Source organism: Octodon degus, unplaced genomic scaffold, assembly GCF_000260255.1.
Source record: "Octodon degus isolate 3935 unplaced genomic scaffold, OctDeg1.0 scaffold00002, whole genome shotgun sequence".
NCBI lineage: Eukaryota > Metazoa > Chordata > Mammalia > Rodentia > Octodontidae > Octodon > Octodon degus.
In genome coordinates, this window is record NW_004524578.1 from 19,971,705 (window position 1) to 19,987,824 (window position 16,120).

Consider the following 16,120-nt stretch of genomic DNA (forward strand, 5'->3'; position numbering starts at 1 on the left):
CTGGCATGTGGTGCTGGGGGATTGAACCGCGGTCCCTGTGCTTTGCTAAGCTTGTTCTAAGTAGGTGCTTTAGACCACTGAGCCATCTCACCAGCCCCTCCTCCCTGTTTTCATGCACTTCTGGGAAGTGGACATTTGGCCCCTGGGAGGAGTGATAGGCCCTGAAGTGGATCCCTAGGCTCCTCCTCAGATTGGGCTCTTCCCTGGGGGACAGAGTGAGTCAGGATGATCCTGGTGCTGGGAGTCAGAGTGAGTCAGGCACAGCCAATGCCTTTGGTCACTTAGAGAACAGGAGGAAGGCATGCTCTTCCCCAGAATCAGCTCTGCAGTTCCAAAAGCAGAGCCATGTGCAGAGGTCACAGAGGTGTGTCTGCCACCTGTCTGACCTGACTTCACAGGCTCACCACTCTAAGTGCTCATTTTGGGCTCAGGTGTCTGAGACTGGACAAGGAGCCCTCCCGGTTCCAGTGGGTCCTGGCCAAACCAGCTCCTGGGCACAGGTTGGCTTGGGGTCTGTCCTGTTTCTTTTCCTCTAATACCAAAGGTTGGGCTGGGGAGATGGCTCAGTAGAATAAGCGCTTCCCTGGCAAGCGCAAGGGCCTGAGTTCAATCCCCAGTTCCGCAAAAAAAAAAAAAATAATAATAATTAAAAAAATAATTAAAACCAAGGGCCACACAGGCCAGCTCTGCTTATGGCAATGGCAGAAGCACATGGGAACAGGCTGTGTTGCAAAAATGTCACATCATGGCTTTGTGCATCTCTCTGGCTCCAAGCATCTCATTGGCCAGAGCAAGTCACAGAGCAGAGCACAGCAAAGGTACCTGGAGGCAGGTGTTGGGACTTGCACAGCCTGCAGGTGCCTGCCCTCTGGGTGGGGGAGCTAAACAGATAGCGGCAACCAAAAAACTGACAAAAAGTCACTTTTTAAAGGGCTCAAGGAGAAGGTCTGCCAAATAACTCAGCGGATTAAAGTGCCTGCAAGCAGGCACAGGGGATGGGGGTTCGATCCCCTGGCCTGCTCTGCTGCCCTGCCCCTCCCCCCCAGCACTGAGACAGCGATTGAGACTGGGCATGGTGTCACACACCTGTAATCCCAGCTCTTGGGAGGCTGTAAACAGGCAGATCACTAAGAGTCCGATCTAGTAGTGAGACCCTGAACACCCTGTAGACCCTTCCTAAAATATAAAAAATAAAATAAAAGGTCAAGGAATGCGGGGTGTGGTGATGCATGCCTGTAATCCCAGCACTTGGGAGGCTGAGGCAGGAGGATCACTGCAAGTTCAAGATCAGCCTGGGCTACAAAGTGAGCCCATGCACAGCCTGAGCTGCATAATTAGAACCTGTCTGAAAAAGACAAAAATAAAAATAAGAGGTCAAGAAGAAGCCCTATGAGGCAGGAAAACTACAGGTTTAAGTTCAGCCTAGGGAACTTCACAAGACTTTGTCTCAAAATACAAACAAGAGAGGTAACTCAGTGCAAAAACTATGGGATAATCCCCAACTGAGGATTAGGAGTGGGAGTGAAGGAAATAACTGTTTGCCTAGCAAGAACCGAAACATTTTAGCAGGCTTCCCTGAGGAGGTGTCATTGGATGTAGGCCTTGCAGGAGACATGGGGTTTTGCCCAGTGAGGGCATGAGGGGATGGGCACTGCTTGTGGTATGAAGTGTGTGAGGTGGGGTTCCCTCATATGCTTTTTTTTTTTTTTTTAGTACAGGGTCTATAGGGTCTCACTATGTACATCAGATTCATAGCAATCCACCTGTGTTCAGATTCCCAAGAGCTGGGATTACAGGTGTGAGCCACCACACCCAGTCTCAATTGCCATCTCAGTGTGCCCTGGTTGTGGGGCTGGCAATAGCATGCTGGGCATCAGGGATTGAACATCAAACCCGGCCGCTGCATCTGCCTAAGCAGGCACTTTAATCTGCTGAGTTATTTGGTTGGCTGGCCCTGTTTTTTTTTTTGTTGTTGTTTGGTTTTTTTTGTGTACATGTGTGTGCAGCGTCTTACTACACAGCTTGGACTCACAGTGATCATTCTGATTTCTGCCTCTCTACTGCTGGGATTTTCGGACTTCATCACTGGCTCACTGTGCTGGGGGATGGGGCCAGCATGAGGTGCCAGGGATCAAAGCCGGCCCCTACACTTACCTAAGCAAGCTCTTAGTCCGCTGAGATATACCGCCAGCACCCCCTCCTTTTTTTGAGACAGGGTCTTTCTGTGGTGAAGGCTGGCCTTGAACTCACTAGGTCATCCTGGCAGACCTTGAACTCACAGCATCCATCTCTCTGCCTCCAAAACGCTGGGATTACAGGTATGCACCACCACACCTGGCTACACTCACTTTCTTTATTCCTAGATTCTAAAATACCAACTATGTGTCATCAAATACAAGGCCAAGAGCTAGATTTTTCACACATAAGTGCAGGCGAGGCAGTGTTGGTGCATGTACCAGTCTTACAGGCACACACCGGCTAATTTCACAGCTCATCTGTGCCTGACACAAGCAGTTCAGCCCTGCTGGGAGATTCCAGGGTGACAAGCTGAGCCACTGAGGCAGAGTGCAAATAGCTCTGGGATAGGAAAGCAGAAAATCTGCATCTAGAAGGAGGCCAGACAATGGTGGGAACGATGGTTACAGGACAGGATGTAAGCAGTGTAAGTCAGGACAATGTAAAAATGCCAACTCACAAAATTGGGCAGGGAAGGAACTAGGAAATGGCAGTGAGCTCATTTCCTCCTCCCAACCAGGGGTGTCCAGAGATGCCACCTGTAGCCAAGGTGAAAGCACAGATCCAGCCACTTACTAGCTTGCTTGATTTCAGAGAAATAATTCAGACACATAAGCAACAGTGTAATGATTTGTGGCTTGGCAAGCTCTATAGTGACGTATGTACTGGTTTCCTTTCATTCTCTTGTTTAAATCCTTTTTCTAAAGAGCAGGTATTATATGAGCTCATTTCTTGAACATTTCCACACAGCTGCCTGAGCTGTGTTCTGTGTATATATAGAAATGCTCTGTCCTGGTACCCTCAGGACTTTTTTGTGGGGTCCTGGGTTTCTGGATCACTTGAAAGATTTATTTTTGGAACCTTTGTTATTTTGAGGTAGGATCTTGCTTTGTAGACCAGGATGGTGTTGAACTCACTATGCTGCCCAGGTTGGCCTTGAACTTGTAGTGATCTTCCTGATTAAGCCTTCCCAATGCTGAGGTTATAGGTGTGCACCACCAGGCCCACGTGTTTTTGGCTTGGAACTGTTTAGTGTCATGTTTTTCACAATAAGCATGTACTATTTTTATAAAGGGAAAGCCCTTTGATTTGTTTTGCTATTTTTTTTTTCTTGAGACAGGGTCTTACAATGTAGTCTAGATTGGTCTCAAACTCACAGTGATCTGCCTGTCTCAGTCTCCTAAGTACCAGGAATACTAGCATGTACTACTACGCCTGGCAGTAAAATCCTTTTTAAAAAATTAAAGCACTTTTTAAAAACTATTATTTTTGGTACTGGGAATTAAACTTAGGGCTTCGTGCTTGCCAGGCAGGCACTGCACCACTGAGCTACATCCCTGGCCCAGAACACATTTCTTGAGAAGAAGAAAAAACTGCTTCTTCGGCAGGTTCCCACTTCACTTGTGTGGACTGCCCAGGGTGGCAGCCAGGCACCTGGACTTGCTCCTGGGACCAGCCTCAGGTCCCAGGGTGAGAGGCACAGCTGTCACAGGTGGCCTGCGGCAGAGGCAGCTGTGGTCCCCCAGGTGGTTCAATATGCACTTTTGGCCCTTGGGAATTGGGGCAGTGGCAAGTGGGGAGGCCACTGGTGAGAGGAACTGGGACTTGGGGTGCAAGGTTTTGAGCCTCTGGCTCTAACTGGGTGACCTGGGCTTCTCCAGGCCTGAGAAACCATCCTTATTGGGCCTTGCTGTCAGGTTCTGTGACAGACATGTGGCACACAGTGTTTGGAGAGCTATAGGGGGCACAGGATTTACTTCTTACCAACACCACTGCCAGCTTGGGCCTTGGTTATGTAGGAGTGGCAGGCTGGCTGTCACTGGGCCCGAGAGCCATGTTTTCTGGCTCAGCTCCATCCTTTGCTCATGTTGGGACACATCCCCAGAGAACCCTGATTTCCACACTTGTATAGCAGATCACACTAAGTGAGCAACAGAACTGAGTTACATCAGAAGCATGACCAAAATCCAGAATTTCCAAGTGATTGACACTGTCTTAGAAAAAAGTGACAGGTCCATGCAGCAGATAATAAATACTTACAGTCACTGACAATGATTGAGCACTTAGTATGTGCTGGGCACAATTTTGAGTGCTTGAATTGTGCACACTGATCTCACCCTCTCAGCACCACAACATGGAGCTGCTGTTCCATTCTAGAGAGGAGGATACTGAGGCAGAGAGACTGAAACTAGTCTTCCTGTTGATTCCTTATGCAGGGCCAGAGAGGAGGAAGCCGGGTTAAGAGGTCACTGAGGGAAAACATGGCCCAGCTGAAATGGGCCAGGCCCTGAGATGTAGAAGCCAAGAGACTGGGCATGGCCTCTGGGATGCTCACAGTCCCTTGGAGGAGTGGAGATGAGCCCAAGCTGATGACAGGAGGGAGAGATAGAGGAGTGGCTGTCAGGCTGGGGTCTGTGCAGGAGAGGAGAGGGCGTCCCGTGAGATGTATACACCGAGTGGTGAAGCAAGAAAGAAAAAGGCTTTGTGAGAAAGGGGGTGGACCAAGGGCTCCAGTGTGCAGAAAGTTCAGAATGGAGCTGGGCAGAGAGGGATACAGATGGGTGGGCTGGAAGGGAGTAGGCTGGATCTTACAGCAGGAGTTCTGCTGGGAAGGAAGAAGCAGCAGTTGAGGGGAGGTGGCCTGGTGCTTGGTTTTGGGAGGGAAGACTGAGGTGCATAAAGTTCCAGAGGAAGATCAGATCACAGGACACCAGAAATCGGGGGGGGGGGGAGGGCGGGGTTCAATCCCCAGGACTGAAAAAAAAAAAGTGGGGGAAACAGAATTGGGCAAGTTTATAGGTGAGAAGCCAGGTGTAAGGATATAAACTTGTAATCTCAGCACTCACGAGGCTGAGGCAGGAGAATCACTGTGAATTCAAGGCCAACCCTGGCTACACAGTGAGTTCAAAGTCAGCCTGAATTACTGAATTATATAGTGACATCCTGTCTCAAAAAAAAGAAAAGAAGTTACATGGGAGAAGGGACAGGTGGGAGCAGTGGGGCATGAGAGCTGTCGGAGAGTTTGCAAATATGAGACCGGACAGGAGACCTCAGCAGTTTAAAAAGGACTGAGAGGGGAGGAGTGGGGAGGGTAGGTGGTAACTAGGTAAGTGGGCAGGGAGGGTCACAGGACTTTTCCTGGGTGTGGTGAAGACGAGGTACAGTGGCACATAGCAACAAGAGGGCACTAAAGGCGTCATGGAGGCCCAGGCTGGGACAGAGCAAAGGGAGGGTGGGAGAGGACTAGCAGGCTGAGAAGGGGCAAGGGACAGAATTCACAGAGGGGTCAAAGAACAGGGGGTGTAGACCAGAGTCCCGGAAGTCAGGGTCAGAGGTGGGCTTTCCCAGGCTGTTCTCACGACCCAGATTCATGGTGGTGCCAGTGGGTACCATGTCCTTCCTGAGAAGGGCATAGCGGGGTCTGGCCAGAGAGGCAGCAGAGCTAGGGGCCTCCAGAATGTCTTCTGTTCTTGGCACTTGCTGCAAAGGATCTTGCACTCTGTGCACGTGGTAACAATCCAATCCCCACATACTCCCTGCACCAGGTGAAGAATAATGATCACTGTCACACGCTTTAATGTGCCACTTTTAATTATGAAAGATGTAAAATGATGCATTATAAAACTTGGAAGCTATTTATACAAAACCCAATTTTTAAATATTGTTTAACAAGGGCCCTGGGAGTTAGCACGCAGGCGGGAAGTCTGACTAGTTGCTGCCATGGTCCCAACCACAAAGCAATGGAGCCGCACTGGCTCAGAACCACATGCACATGGATCAGAAGCTCCTGGAGAGTCAGGGAGAGCGTCTTTCACAGCGCACATGGACTTGGACACACAACATCTCAGCTCACGCAACACACACCAGACTTAGAAATGAAACAGGGTGAAGGAGAAGTGTGGTGGCCCTGATGCGATCAGGACAAGTTTCTCCTAATGCCCTATGTCTTCAAAACAATACAGAACAAAGAAATGGAAACACAGAGAGGCTTTTAGTCCTATGTTGTTTAACTGCTAGTAAATGAGGGTAGCAGGACTGATTTCTTGTGGTAAAATGAAATATTAAAAATAACCTTGTCTGAAGTCTGGAGCCACTTCCCATGATGAGGACCACGGTTGGTTAGCTCCAAAGGCAGCAGACAGCACAGACTTAAGCCCAAGACAGGGTGACACCAGACCTGGTATGTCCACAGCCCCATCCCGAAAAGTGGACTGTACATTGCCTAAAACCTTCATAAGAAAAAATCAGTGGGAGGGCCCTGGGGAAAATTTAATTCAGTGCTAAACTACACTGTCCTCAATACCACCTTCTCAGGGCACCCCCCCCCCAACAGTCCCTGCAGAGCCCATGGCAGTGCAACTCCTCCTGTGGGCCTTGGGGTGGGGTGGGGGACAGCAGGGCTGCTGTGCAAAGCTGACTGGGCACCATGACACAGTGGTGCCCCAGGGTAAGGCACTATATAGAGAGCAGATTACGTTGGCACTTCCTCTCTGCAAAAACCGTAACTCTCATAACTGATGGCATCCCCCTTCAGGGACATCCCCTTCTAGGGGCCTCTGACACAGGAGCTGGATTCTGTTGGCACACTGGGGTGCTGGGTAGCATGCCCATGAAGAGCACTGCACTGTAACAGAGTTGCCCTGCTCCAAGATCTCAAGCATGGAGGCATCTAGGAGTTTAACTGGGAATAAGACTTGCAGAGGAGGCCAACAGCTCATTCCTGAGCAGAAATCTGATGAGGGGGGACTCTAGGATGACCTCTACCTCAACAGCAGAGGCTCAGGCAAACAGGAACAGTCAAGTTCTGAGGAGGGTGGAGTGATGCACCATGGACTTGGAAAGGTCAGAGGTCAGGCCTCTGAGGACAGAAGAGAAATGGGCAAGTGCTGGTGAGCTCACCAGCTGGGATGGAAACAATGCCCTTGCCATGGGCAGAGTATGCTGGCTCCTTGTTCATCCGTGTGCACAAAGGCTCCGGCATGTACCCGCTTCAGGGCTCCCTACCCCACCTGGTGGCTCTCTGCATGGCTTCTGGACACTACAGGTTCCATTCCCAGGCTCAGTTGTGGAAGCAGGCACTGCTGGAAATCTCATATTACTGTTTAAGGCATTAATGTGTTCATGATAGTTCTGTGGTCTGGGCCTTTGTTTACTATGAACCTACTGCTCCAACTTCATAGCACAAATCTCTATCTGAAGCAATTTAGAGAAGAGCATAGATATCAGACAGCAGCTCTCATGAAGTGAAAGCCTCATGAGGATCTGCAGGTGCGAGCCCTGGGGAGGGCTGGGTTCGCTCAGACATACTAGATCCACTTGAGTGGCAATTCCCACCTTCTGCTGTGGAGCAGAACCCCAAGGAGAAGGATCTGACCATCTAGTGTTAGAAGCATAGTAAAGTGCACAGTGACTCCAGCACAGGCACCAGCATGGGGAGAGTTAAGCTCAAAAGCCCCTGGTAGGGAATGGAGCAGTTCCAGGCAAGATACCTTGCCACCGGGCAGACCTAAGTGTGCACCCAGCACACAGTTGTGCAGCATGGTTTCCATGCTAAATGCTTTTAAGGCACTAGGAATAAGGGACAGTCTCTGCTCTCTGGGAGCTTGTTGTCAGGCAGGTTTACAGGAAACTCCCACTCCACAAAGCAGAGCTCAAAGCTGGGGGCACCCCAGCTGGCTCACAGGGAGGGAAACTTGTGCTTGTCTGGAGTTGTCCCTGTGTCTGTGGGCTACCTATGGCGCCCCTTCTTCCTCAGCCTCCAGAAGGAGCTCAGTTCTTCTCAGGCTCATCCATTCCCTGGGCACTTTTTAGTAGCTAAATAAAATAGTCTTCCTTTTCTTCTTGTCTTTAAGGAAAAGGTGTAAAGCAGCAGAAAAGAGACTAGAGACTTGGAGAAAACAAACTAGCATTCTGTTTGCCAGACTCAAGCCTGTCCTTGGGCTGGTGGCTAAATTTCTTCATACGATAAGTACGGTGCCTGACAAAGCTGTGGCTTGTTGGTGTGGCTCTGAGAGAAGCTGTGGGATGGTACCAGCTGGAGGGCACCACATGGCTGGGTCAGAGAAGGCAGTGTGGTGCTCCAGTACCATCGCATGACACTGAGCCAGCTCTGAAGTGAGGGCCCTGATGACCTCCCACACCAGGCTGTCTTCCAAGTAGATTGAGATCAGTGGCTCTGAGCTACCGAGGCCTTCTGTTATGTGAGCTTTTCTACTTGTACACACAGACTAAATGGCCAGTAGAAAGATAGATGAAAGCATCAGACAATGAGCTTTCCAGTTCCCCAGAAGCTCCAGAGCAACACAATGTGTGTGCGGGCCCAAGAGACAGGATGTCTAGAGAAGTTGTGATGTCTGAGGGAGGACCACATGAAAGCTCAGAGCCGAGGAACAGGCTCCCTCTGTGTGGAGATAACTAAAGTCCTAGTAGGTTACTGGCTCCAATCTATTCCACTCTAGTTTGGCTAGTTCAGAAATCTTCCTGCTGTGGTCTCCTGCTCACAGTCGGTCAGCTCGAAACGTCTCTTCCACTGAGGGGTCAAGCAGGCCCATGCTGGAGTCACTTAACATATTGAGTCCATCTAGGCTCAGGGGTTCAATTTGGAGTTCTTCTTCCAGTGGAAATGCAGTGTCCATGTTCAGGCTGACCTCAGGCATGCCTGCCAGTGCACTGCTGAGGTCTTTGAAAAGGCTGGTGCTTGAATCTTCTGAAAGGAGCAGCGAGAGGGAAGAACACTGCTGATTAGGAGGCATGAGATCTTGAGGCTACTCTGAGAGTCCCTGAAGGCAATTCCCAGAACACTATGCTATGCTCTTCCTAGTTAGGATAGTGGCACTGTATCTCCACTGTTCCCAGGTCTGCAGCTCTTGCCCTGGAGTACACAAGCTGGACCCTCAGTTCCACCAGTGCCAATATTTGTAGGTTTTCTCCTTTGCAATGGCTGTCAATCACCTCAGATTAAACATTTCAGAAACATTCTGATCTCCAGGCCCTTTCCCAACTACCCATGGTCCCTGGGGCCAATCATTTACATCATGGGAAATAAAGCGAGACAGAGGACTTTCCCTGTTGGCTGTATATAGTATGATGTGGTTCAAACTGTGTTTATAAAGATGATCATAACAACAAAATGAAATTGGTGGAGAAGCTAAGGGCAGTCCACACTCACCTGTCATGATGGCATTCGGGAAGTTCCCACAGTTTGAATACAGGTTTGGTCTCAAGTGAAATGAGTCCTGTGCTTCTCGGTGACCTTGCTGTGCCAGGGGCACCTGAAAGCATTGAAGGTCACATTGTGAGGAACAGTTTTTATATCTGAGGAGAGGGAATTCCCTTCTTTCCAGGGTCTCAGTGTGTTCCGCTGTCCTGACAATGCAGGCAAGACAGTCCTGTCAGGCATAGACCCTGCCTCCAAAGTCTACACCATGAGTAGCTTTTCCCCATCCATACTGTCAAGCTCACTAAAAGATTCCAGAAGACTCTAGTGTCACAGTTTCTGCAGCCCTGAGTCTCCAGTGCCCCTTTTCTTCAGCCTCACTGAGGCTGGTGCCAACTACCATCCATGGGAACTGTTCAAAGGCTCCATCTGTGGCCAAGGCCTCCCTTTCTCTCTGGTCTGGAAACATGAAGATGCAGAAGCCTTTCACTGTCACACCAAACGGACCTCAAGCCAGTGCCTCTCTAGTATAAACCCTTGTTGAGGATGAGATAGGCTAAGGTCTGTTGTAGATATCTTTCCTGAAATTAACTGTTCAAAGCATTTTTTAAAAAATGTCTCAAAAGGACTTTTCTCTGTTTTCTAGGATATGCTGACTCTCACCTAGCCTGAAACAGGCTCTTCGAAAACAGAGGTGCAACTGGGGAGATAGCTCAGTCAGTGGCTTCAAGGTCCTGAGTTTGATCCACAGTACCAAAAAAGAAAAAAAAGTATCATTCACTTAGAAAACAGGGAGGAAGAGCTGCGGTGTTGCTCACTGGCACAGTGTTTGCTCTGCATGTACAGGACCCAAGTTCCATCCCCAGTGCCACACACAGAAAACAAAAACAAAATGGGGAGTGGGGAAAGACTACTGGTTGTCATCACAAACCTTTACCACTTTCTATTTAGGAAATACTGTGGTGCTTCAGTTCACAAATACTTTTGTTTGTGAACAATGTGTTTCACAAGTAGAAGTTGTTTTTTTTCAGAACCAGGGACTGAACTCAGGCCCTTGCGCTTGCCAGGGAAGCACTTATTCCACTGAGCCATCTCCCCAGCCAAGTAGAAGTATTTTGTAAAATTTTGTTTTTTGTTTGCAAACTGCGCTGGGTGATGAACATGACTGTGGCCATCTTTCCCAAACAAACACAAATGTGGCCATCTTTTCTAGAAGTGAATGAACTGAGGTACCACTGTAATTACCTTTATTTGTTTTTCTATTATTTGTACTACTATTAAGTTCTATTTTACTGTTATTAAGTTCCAACTCTTCCTTCACTCTTCACTCCATCCTGGAGGTTGAGCCATACTTACTGAATATCTAGGGATAGTAAAAATGGTCAGTGTCAGGGAGAAGCAAAAGAAAGTGATTAAGTGAAAATATTTTCCTGAAGAACCATCCCCTATCCCACTCCTGGACTAAGCTTTGTAGGAGCCTCATACCAAGTTGGGTGTACCCATCCCCACTCTAACTCTACTACCAGAGCCAGGTTGTGTCCCACCATGCTTTAGTATCCTCAGCATGAAGGGTCACTATGGTCCTTTCAGTACCAGAGATTCTATAATCCTTTGACTACGGACGGTGTCATCAAAGTCTCCTAGTGCTGGTTCAAGCAGCAACTCTTTACAATCTGATACATGACATGGCAGCCAGGCCAGCAGCCTAAGAAGAGAGGCAGTCCAGGGCACCAAAGAAGAGCAGGCAGGGGTGATCACCCACCTGTGGGGGAAAGGCTGGGCCAGACCTCACAGACTGCTGGTCAAAGCCCACATCTGGGAAGAAGCTGTTCAAAGACGTCCCCTGCAGAGAAAAAGGAGGCAACCTTTTAGCTTGGTATCCAGAGCAGAACACTTGCCTCCTCCTGACTGCCACCCCCTCCTGACTGCCATCCTGTAGGGACTCACCTGGGATGGGAGAAACTGGAAGTCTGACAGGGGCAGGGATGAGGAGGCCTGGGTCTGTGGAGCATGGGGCTCCTGGGAGCGGGGCTGTGGCAGGAGGGGCTGCGGGAGCTCCTGGGATGTGGAGTAGTGGGACGGCGGGGACACCTGGGCCTGCGCTTCAGATGGCAGGAAGGACAGTGGGCTCTGCTCTGAGGACACCATCTATAAAAGAAAGTTAGCAATGAGCTTTGAGTCCTAGCTGTAAGCCCCTGGATCAGGATATGTCATGGTGTGATGTGACAAAAACCTGTATCTGCTCCTCATTGGGCCTTGGATCTCATTTCCCCACAAAGCATTTCCCACTCAGTGACATTTCTATTAACTTTAAAACCAAACAAGGTCCTGAGTTCGATTCCTGGTACCAAAACCACCAAACAATAATACAGTCAATTGAACCAACTTTCTCTGCTTTCTCAGTGAAGATTATGGTTTTTTTTTAAAGCCACAACTTCTAGTTAGATAGAAGGCTGACAAAGGCTCTTAGCTATGCTGCCTCTGCAGATCTTACTGAAACAATACACTAAAGCAACATTAAACCACAATAAACATTAATAAATAGCACCAAAATAATAAGCAACACTAAATGACAGACAACATGAGGACAAAGAGTGTGAGAGGAAAGAAAATAGCAACAAGACTTGGAAAACAGCAGAACTGCGAGACTCATACCAAGGCTAAGTGGGCAATCTGAGTGCCTGAGTGCCACTGCTGTGTGGGCAATCTGTGCCACTGCTGTGTCCCTAAAAGGGCTCTGAGCTGGAGAGAGCAGGCAGGGGTGACATGAAAGAGGGTCCAGACAAAGCTCCTGTGTGGGCAGCTGGCCCTGCAGAGCTCTCGCCTCGCCTGTGCTGCTGGTTCCCACTCTGTCCTCCCAGCCACCTGCCAGCAGTCCACAGGGCTGGCCACTGGAGAGCACAGGTCAGGGTCTATGGAAACCACAGGGCGAGGCTTTCTACTGAAAATACAGTGTTTACAAGAAGTCTCACTACCAGATCCTGACTGCACTGCTTTGGTTTCCAGCTTGGCTCTCACAATGCTGGAATCTACACATATGCTTAAACACCTGTGCTCTTCAGGGCTCTGAGCCAAATCTGAACTCCTAACACTTAGTCCATCAGAAGTTCCCCACCAAGCTGGGTGTGGTGGCCACACCTGTGATCCCAGAACTCTGGGAGGCTGAGGTAGGAGGATTTCAAGTTTGAGCTCAGCTTGAGCAAATCAGTGACTTGGCAAGATTCTGTTGCAAAATAAAAGCTAAAAAAGGGCTAGAGATGTAGTTCAGCATGAAGGCCCTGGGTTCAGTTCCTGGTACCAAAAAGAAAGAAAAAAAAAATGATTAACAAAAAAAGTAAGCTATTTTACTAACTCCTAGGAGAAAGTAAATGTTTACTTTTTTATTTTATAATATGCTATATGGTTCAACTCTGACTACATTATTATAACTACAGATTATGTGCTAACACAAATTATAATAAATGAGGGGGGTGAATAGGAAGTGTGTGTGTGTGTGTGTGTGTGTGTGTGTGTGTTGGGGGTGGCAGGAGAGGTGAAAGGAAACTAAGATTCTGATTTTTTTTTTTTTGCCATAATTTTATTGAGAAGATTCTGATCTTAATGGTAGGATGTCTTTAGATGATGTCTAATACCAAAAGTCTAGAGCAAAATAAGTATGGGCTAATATGGTTATTGCAGAGTCAGACGGAAGTGTGGAAAGTAACCACTGCTAGGCAGTGCAAAATGTGGTTCACAAGAGAGAGGAAGACAGTCTTACACAAGTGCTTTAGGTCAGTTTTCCTTTTTAACTATATGCATTATGACACTGATTATCTTAAAAATCTGAATATTAAACAAAAAAAGAAAACAACTCAAAGAGAGCAGGGTCTACCCATAGTTTCCTTAAAATATAGCCAGAAAACAAAAGAACTTCTATATTCTATAAAAAAAGTCCTACAAAATAAACTAAGGGCAATTCAATAACATAAAAAGAGCCATCAAAAACCAATTACAAAATGCCCTTCCCTGGAGAGATGATTCATACAGTCACGATCCCCCAGCTAAAATGGTGAAAAGCAACTAAATCCCTCCTTCTTCTAAACCATTACTCCTTTACAGTGCAGTGGTGAGTAAGTCCTGGTGTTCTAATACATCTAGGGTGTGGCCAACAGGGTAAAAATACACTCATTGGTGATATGGTAAGGAGAACTTCCCTAGAAGTGTAAAATAAAAACAAAATCCGTAAGTAAAAAATGAGACATTCCTACTTTTTTTTTTTTTTTTTTTTGAGACAGGGTCTTACTATGTAGCCCAGGCTGGCCTTGAGCTTGTGGCAGTCTTCCTGCCTCAGCCTCCCAAATGCGGGGATTATAGGTGTGTACCAACCACCACACCCAGGTAAAAATTTTTATTTCTGTCTCTGTCTCTCCCTCTCTCCCTCATCTTTTCCTCCCTCCCTCCCTTTTTTTTTTTTTTTTTGTGGTACTGGGATTCAAACCCAGGGCCTTGTACATACAGCAAGAGCTCTATCACTGAGCCACAGACAATTCAGTTTCCATATTTCTTTTTCTTTTTTGAGAGTATGTGGTAGTGGGAATTGAACTTAGGGCCTTTGCATTCAGCTACTTCTACAGACCTTTGTAGTCTTTTAAAGAAGGGTCTTCCTCAATTGTTCAGGCTAGGCTTGAACTCACAATCCTGCCTCAGCACCCAGAGTGCCAGGATTATAGCAATGTACCACCAATCTCCAGCTTCAACTCCTATTATGCTTTTTGTCTGTTTGCTTTTTTAGACAGGATCCTGCTAGATGGTTCAGGCTGGCCTTAGACTCACAATGCAGCACAGGCTGGCCATGAACTTGCTGTGATTCTCTTGTCTCAGCCTCCCCAGTGCTGGGATTACAGGTGTATGCCACCATATTGAACTTCCATTACTTCTATAATGAGTTTGTGACTTCAAACTGTGTCCCTCTCCTAAAAAACTTCAATTAGTCCTTTTATTGAGCTATCATCCTCATTATTCCTAGTATTTCATGAACAATATAAGTATTATTCTTTAAGTCTGTAGGGATTATTAGGGAAGAGGTGTAATCCATTATAGTATCAAAGATACTAAGTGTTTTCTTTGGCTAGCCCCTGTGGCTTAATATAGTCAGTCAATAATTGATTTTCCATACCAATTTAGAAACCCTAACCCGGTTTCCCTTAGCCATCTTAGACATATCTGGATTGAATCTCTTATATCCTATACTAAGTTCATGAGCTAGTGACTGCAAATTGATCAGTATTTGCTTAAGAGTAATCCACACCACAGTTCTGCTATTAGACAATCATTAATGCATTTTGAATTATTCACACTTCTGTTCTCTCTTAGTGTAATAATGGACCTAGTCCAAAGCAGCCCACAGAAGGGAAGCAATCCTGGAAGCTGGTATGTGTACCAGTGTTTACCTGGGAGGCAGGGTATGGGTTCAGCGGGCTGGTGGAAGAGAACTGTCTGCCGAAGCCCTGCTGTGCTTCTGGGCCAGGAGAGAGCGTGAGGGGACTCACAGGAGGCTGCCGGCGCCGTGAGGGGCCGCTCAGGTTTGTGGTGGGGAGAGATGGGTTGCTAAGGGAAAACAGACGCAGGGAAGGGTGCAAAGCAGATACACTGGCAACAGATGTCTGTGGGTGGCTATTTAGGGAAGAGGAAAGTGCTATCTTATTGAGGGTAGCTTGGATGGAAGGGTTACTCCGAGAACTCTGCAGACCTGAAAGACAACACATTCACAAATTACTTGTTACAGTTTCAGACCAATCTTTTTCTTTCTAAAGATGAAAAAAAACATTCTACTACCCCTATGTGATGGTGATGCTATATGTAAAGGTGCCCCTGGGGGCTCCTGCTACTGGAGCCCCTGGGGGACCCTGCTACTGGAAATGTCCCAGGTGCACCAGTGGCAAAAAGATACATTCATAGTAAGAGATGGTTCTGAGCAAAATGAGAACTACTGTTTCTAAAGAGGAATGGGGATGTGGAAATAACCCCTGGTGGGGTGACACTGGGTAAGCCGTGAGTAGCAGGCCCTAGTGTTCGGCATGCCCAGTTTAGATCACTGAAAGATAGCCAGGACCAGACCACCAATTCTGTTCAGAGCCCAACACGTCTCTGTCGAAGACACACTGCCTGAATTCTCTGCTGCTAGGGAGGACATCATTTCATTGAGAACTGTGGGTTCAGGAAGACTTCACTGTCCTCAGTGTGCTGGGGAGCCATAGGAAGGGCTGCTTCTTCCTTTCTCCCACCCAAGCTTCCTCTTGTTTTGGTTTCTGGGCTCTTAGGAAACTGCTCATCACAGTCTATTCCAATTCAGGGACAAGAAGGTTGATGATGATTTCTTATTTCTTGAGGGGTCAGGAAGGAGTTAATCCTAGCTGAGCAGTAAAGTTTGGAAAAGGTATTTCAATAGCATAAGCAGCTTGAACATGCATTCCATAGAACAGAGGCCCTGTTCTGTTCCCTGCTATGTACCTTAGCGCTTGGCACAAAGGAAAAATGCAGCTGCTGCACTGCATATATCTCATTTGGCAACAGCCATTTTTTAACATTCATTCCATCAGTCTTGCAGCAGCTGGGGTGAGTTGAAGTGTCTGTAGTTTTGTGTTGATTAAAAAAAAATGAAGTACTTAGGGCTGGGGAGATGGCTTACTAGAATAAGCGCTTGCCTGGCAAGCACAAGGGCCTGAGTTCAACCCCTGGTTCCACCAAAAA

At 47.6% G+C, this 16,120-nt stretch overlaps 1 protein-coding gene across 3 annotated transcripts in view; it reads right to left on the reverse strand.

Moving 5' to 3' along the window:
* Positions 1-16,120, reverse strand: part of Crtc3 (CREB regulated transcription coactivator 3) — a 130,849-nt gene that overhangs the window by 1,090 nt on the left and 113,639 nt on the right. For 2 of the 3 annotated variants that reach the window (XM_023710586.1, XM_004623317.2), the window contains exons 11-15: positions 14,821-15,119; positions 11,339-11,539; positions 11,154-11,234; positions 9,404-9,506; positions 5,807-8,941 (exon numbers count right to left, since the gene is read on the reverse strand). In XM_023710586.1, the coding sequence (XP_023566354.1) occupies positions 8,733-8,941; positions 9,404-9,506; positions 11,154-11,234; positions 11,339-11,539; positions 14,821-15,119 (893 nt within the window). In that variant the 3' untranslated portion in view covers positions 5,807-8,732. Of the gene's footprint in view, positions 1-5,806; positions 8,942-9,403; positions 9,507-11,153; positions 11,235-11,338; positions 11,540-14,820; positions 15,120-16,120 lie in introns of those variants that run through there. The other variant, XR_002820243.1, reaches the window with a different exon arrangement.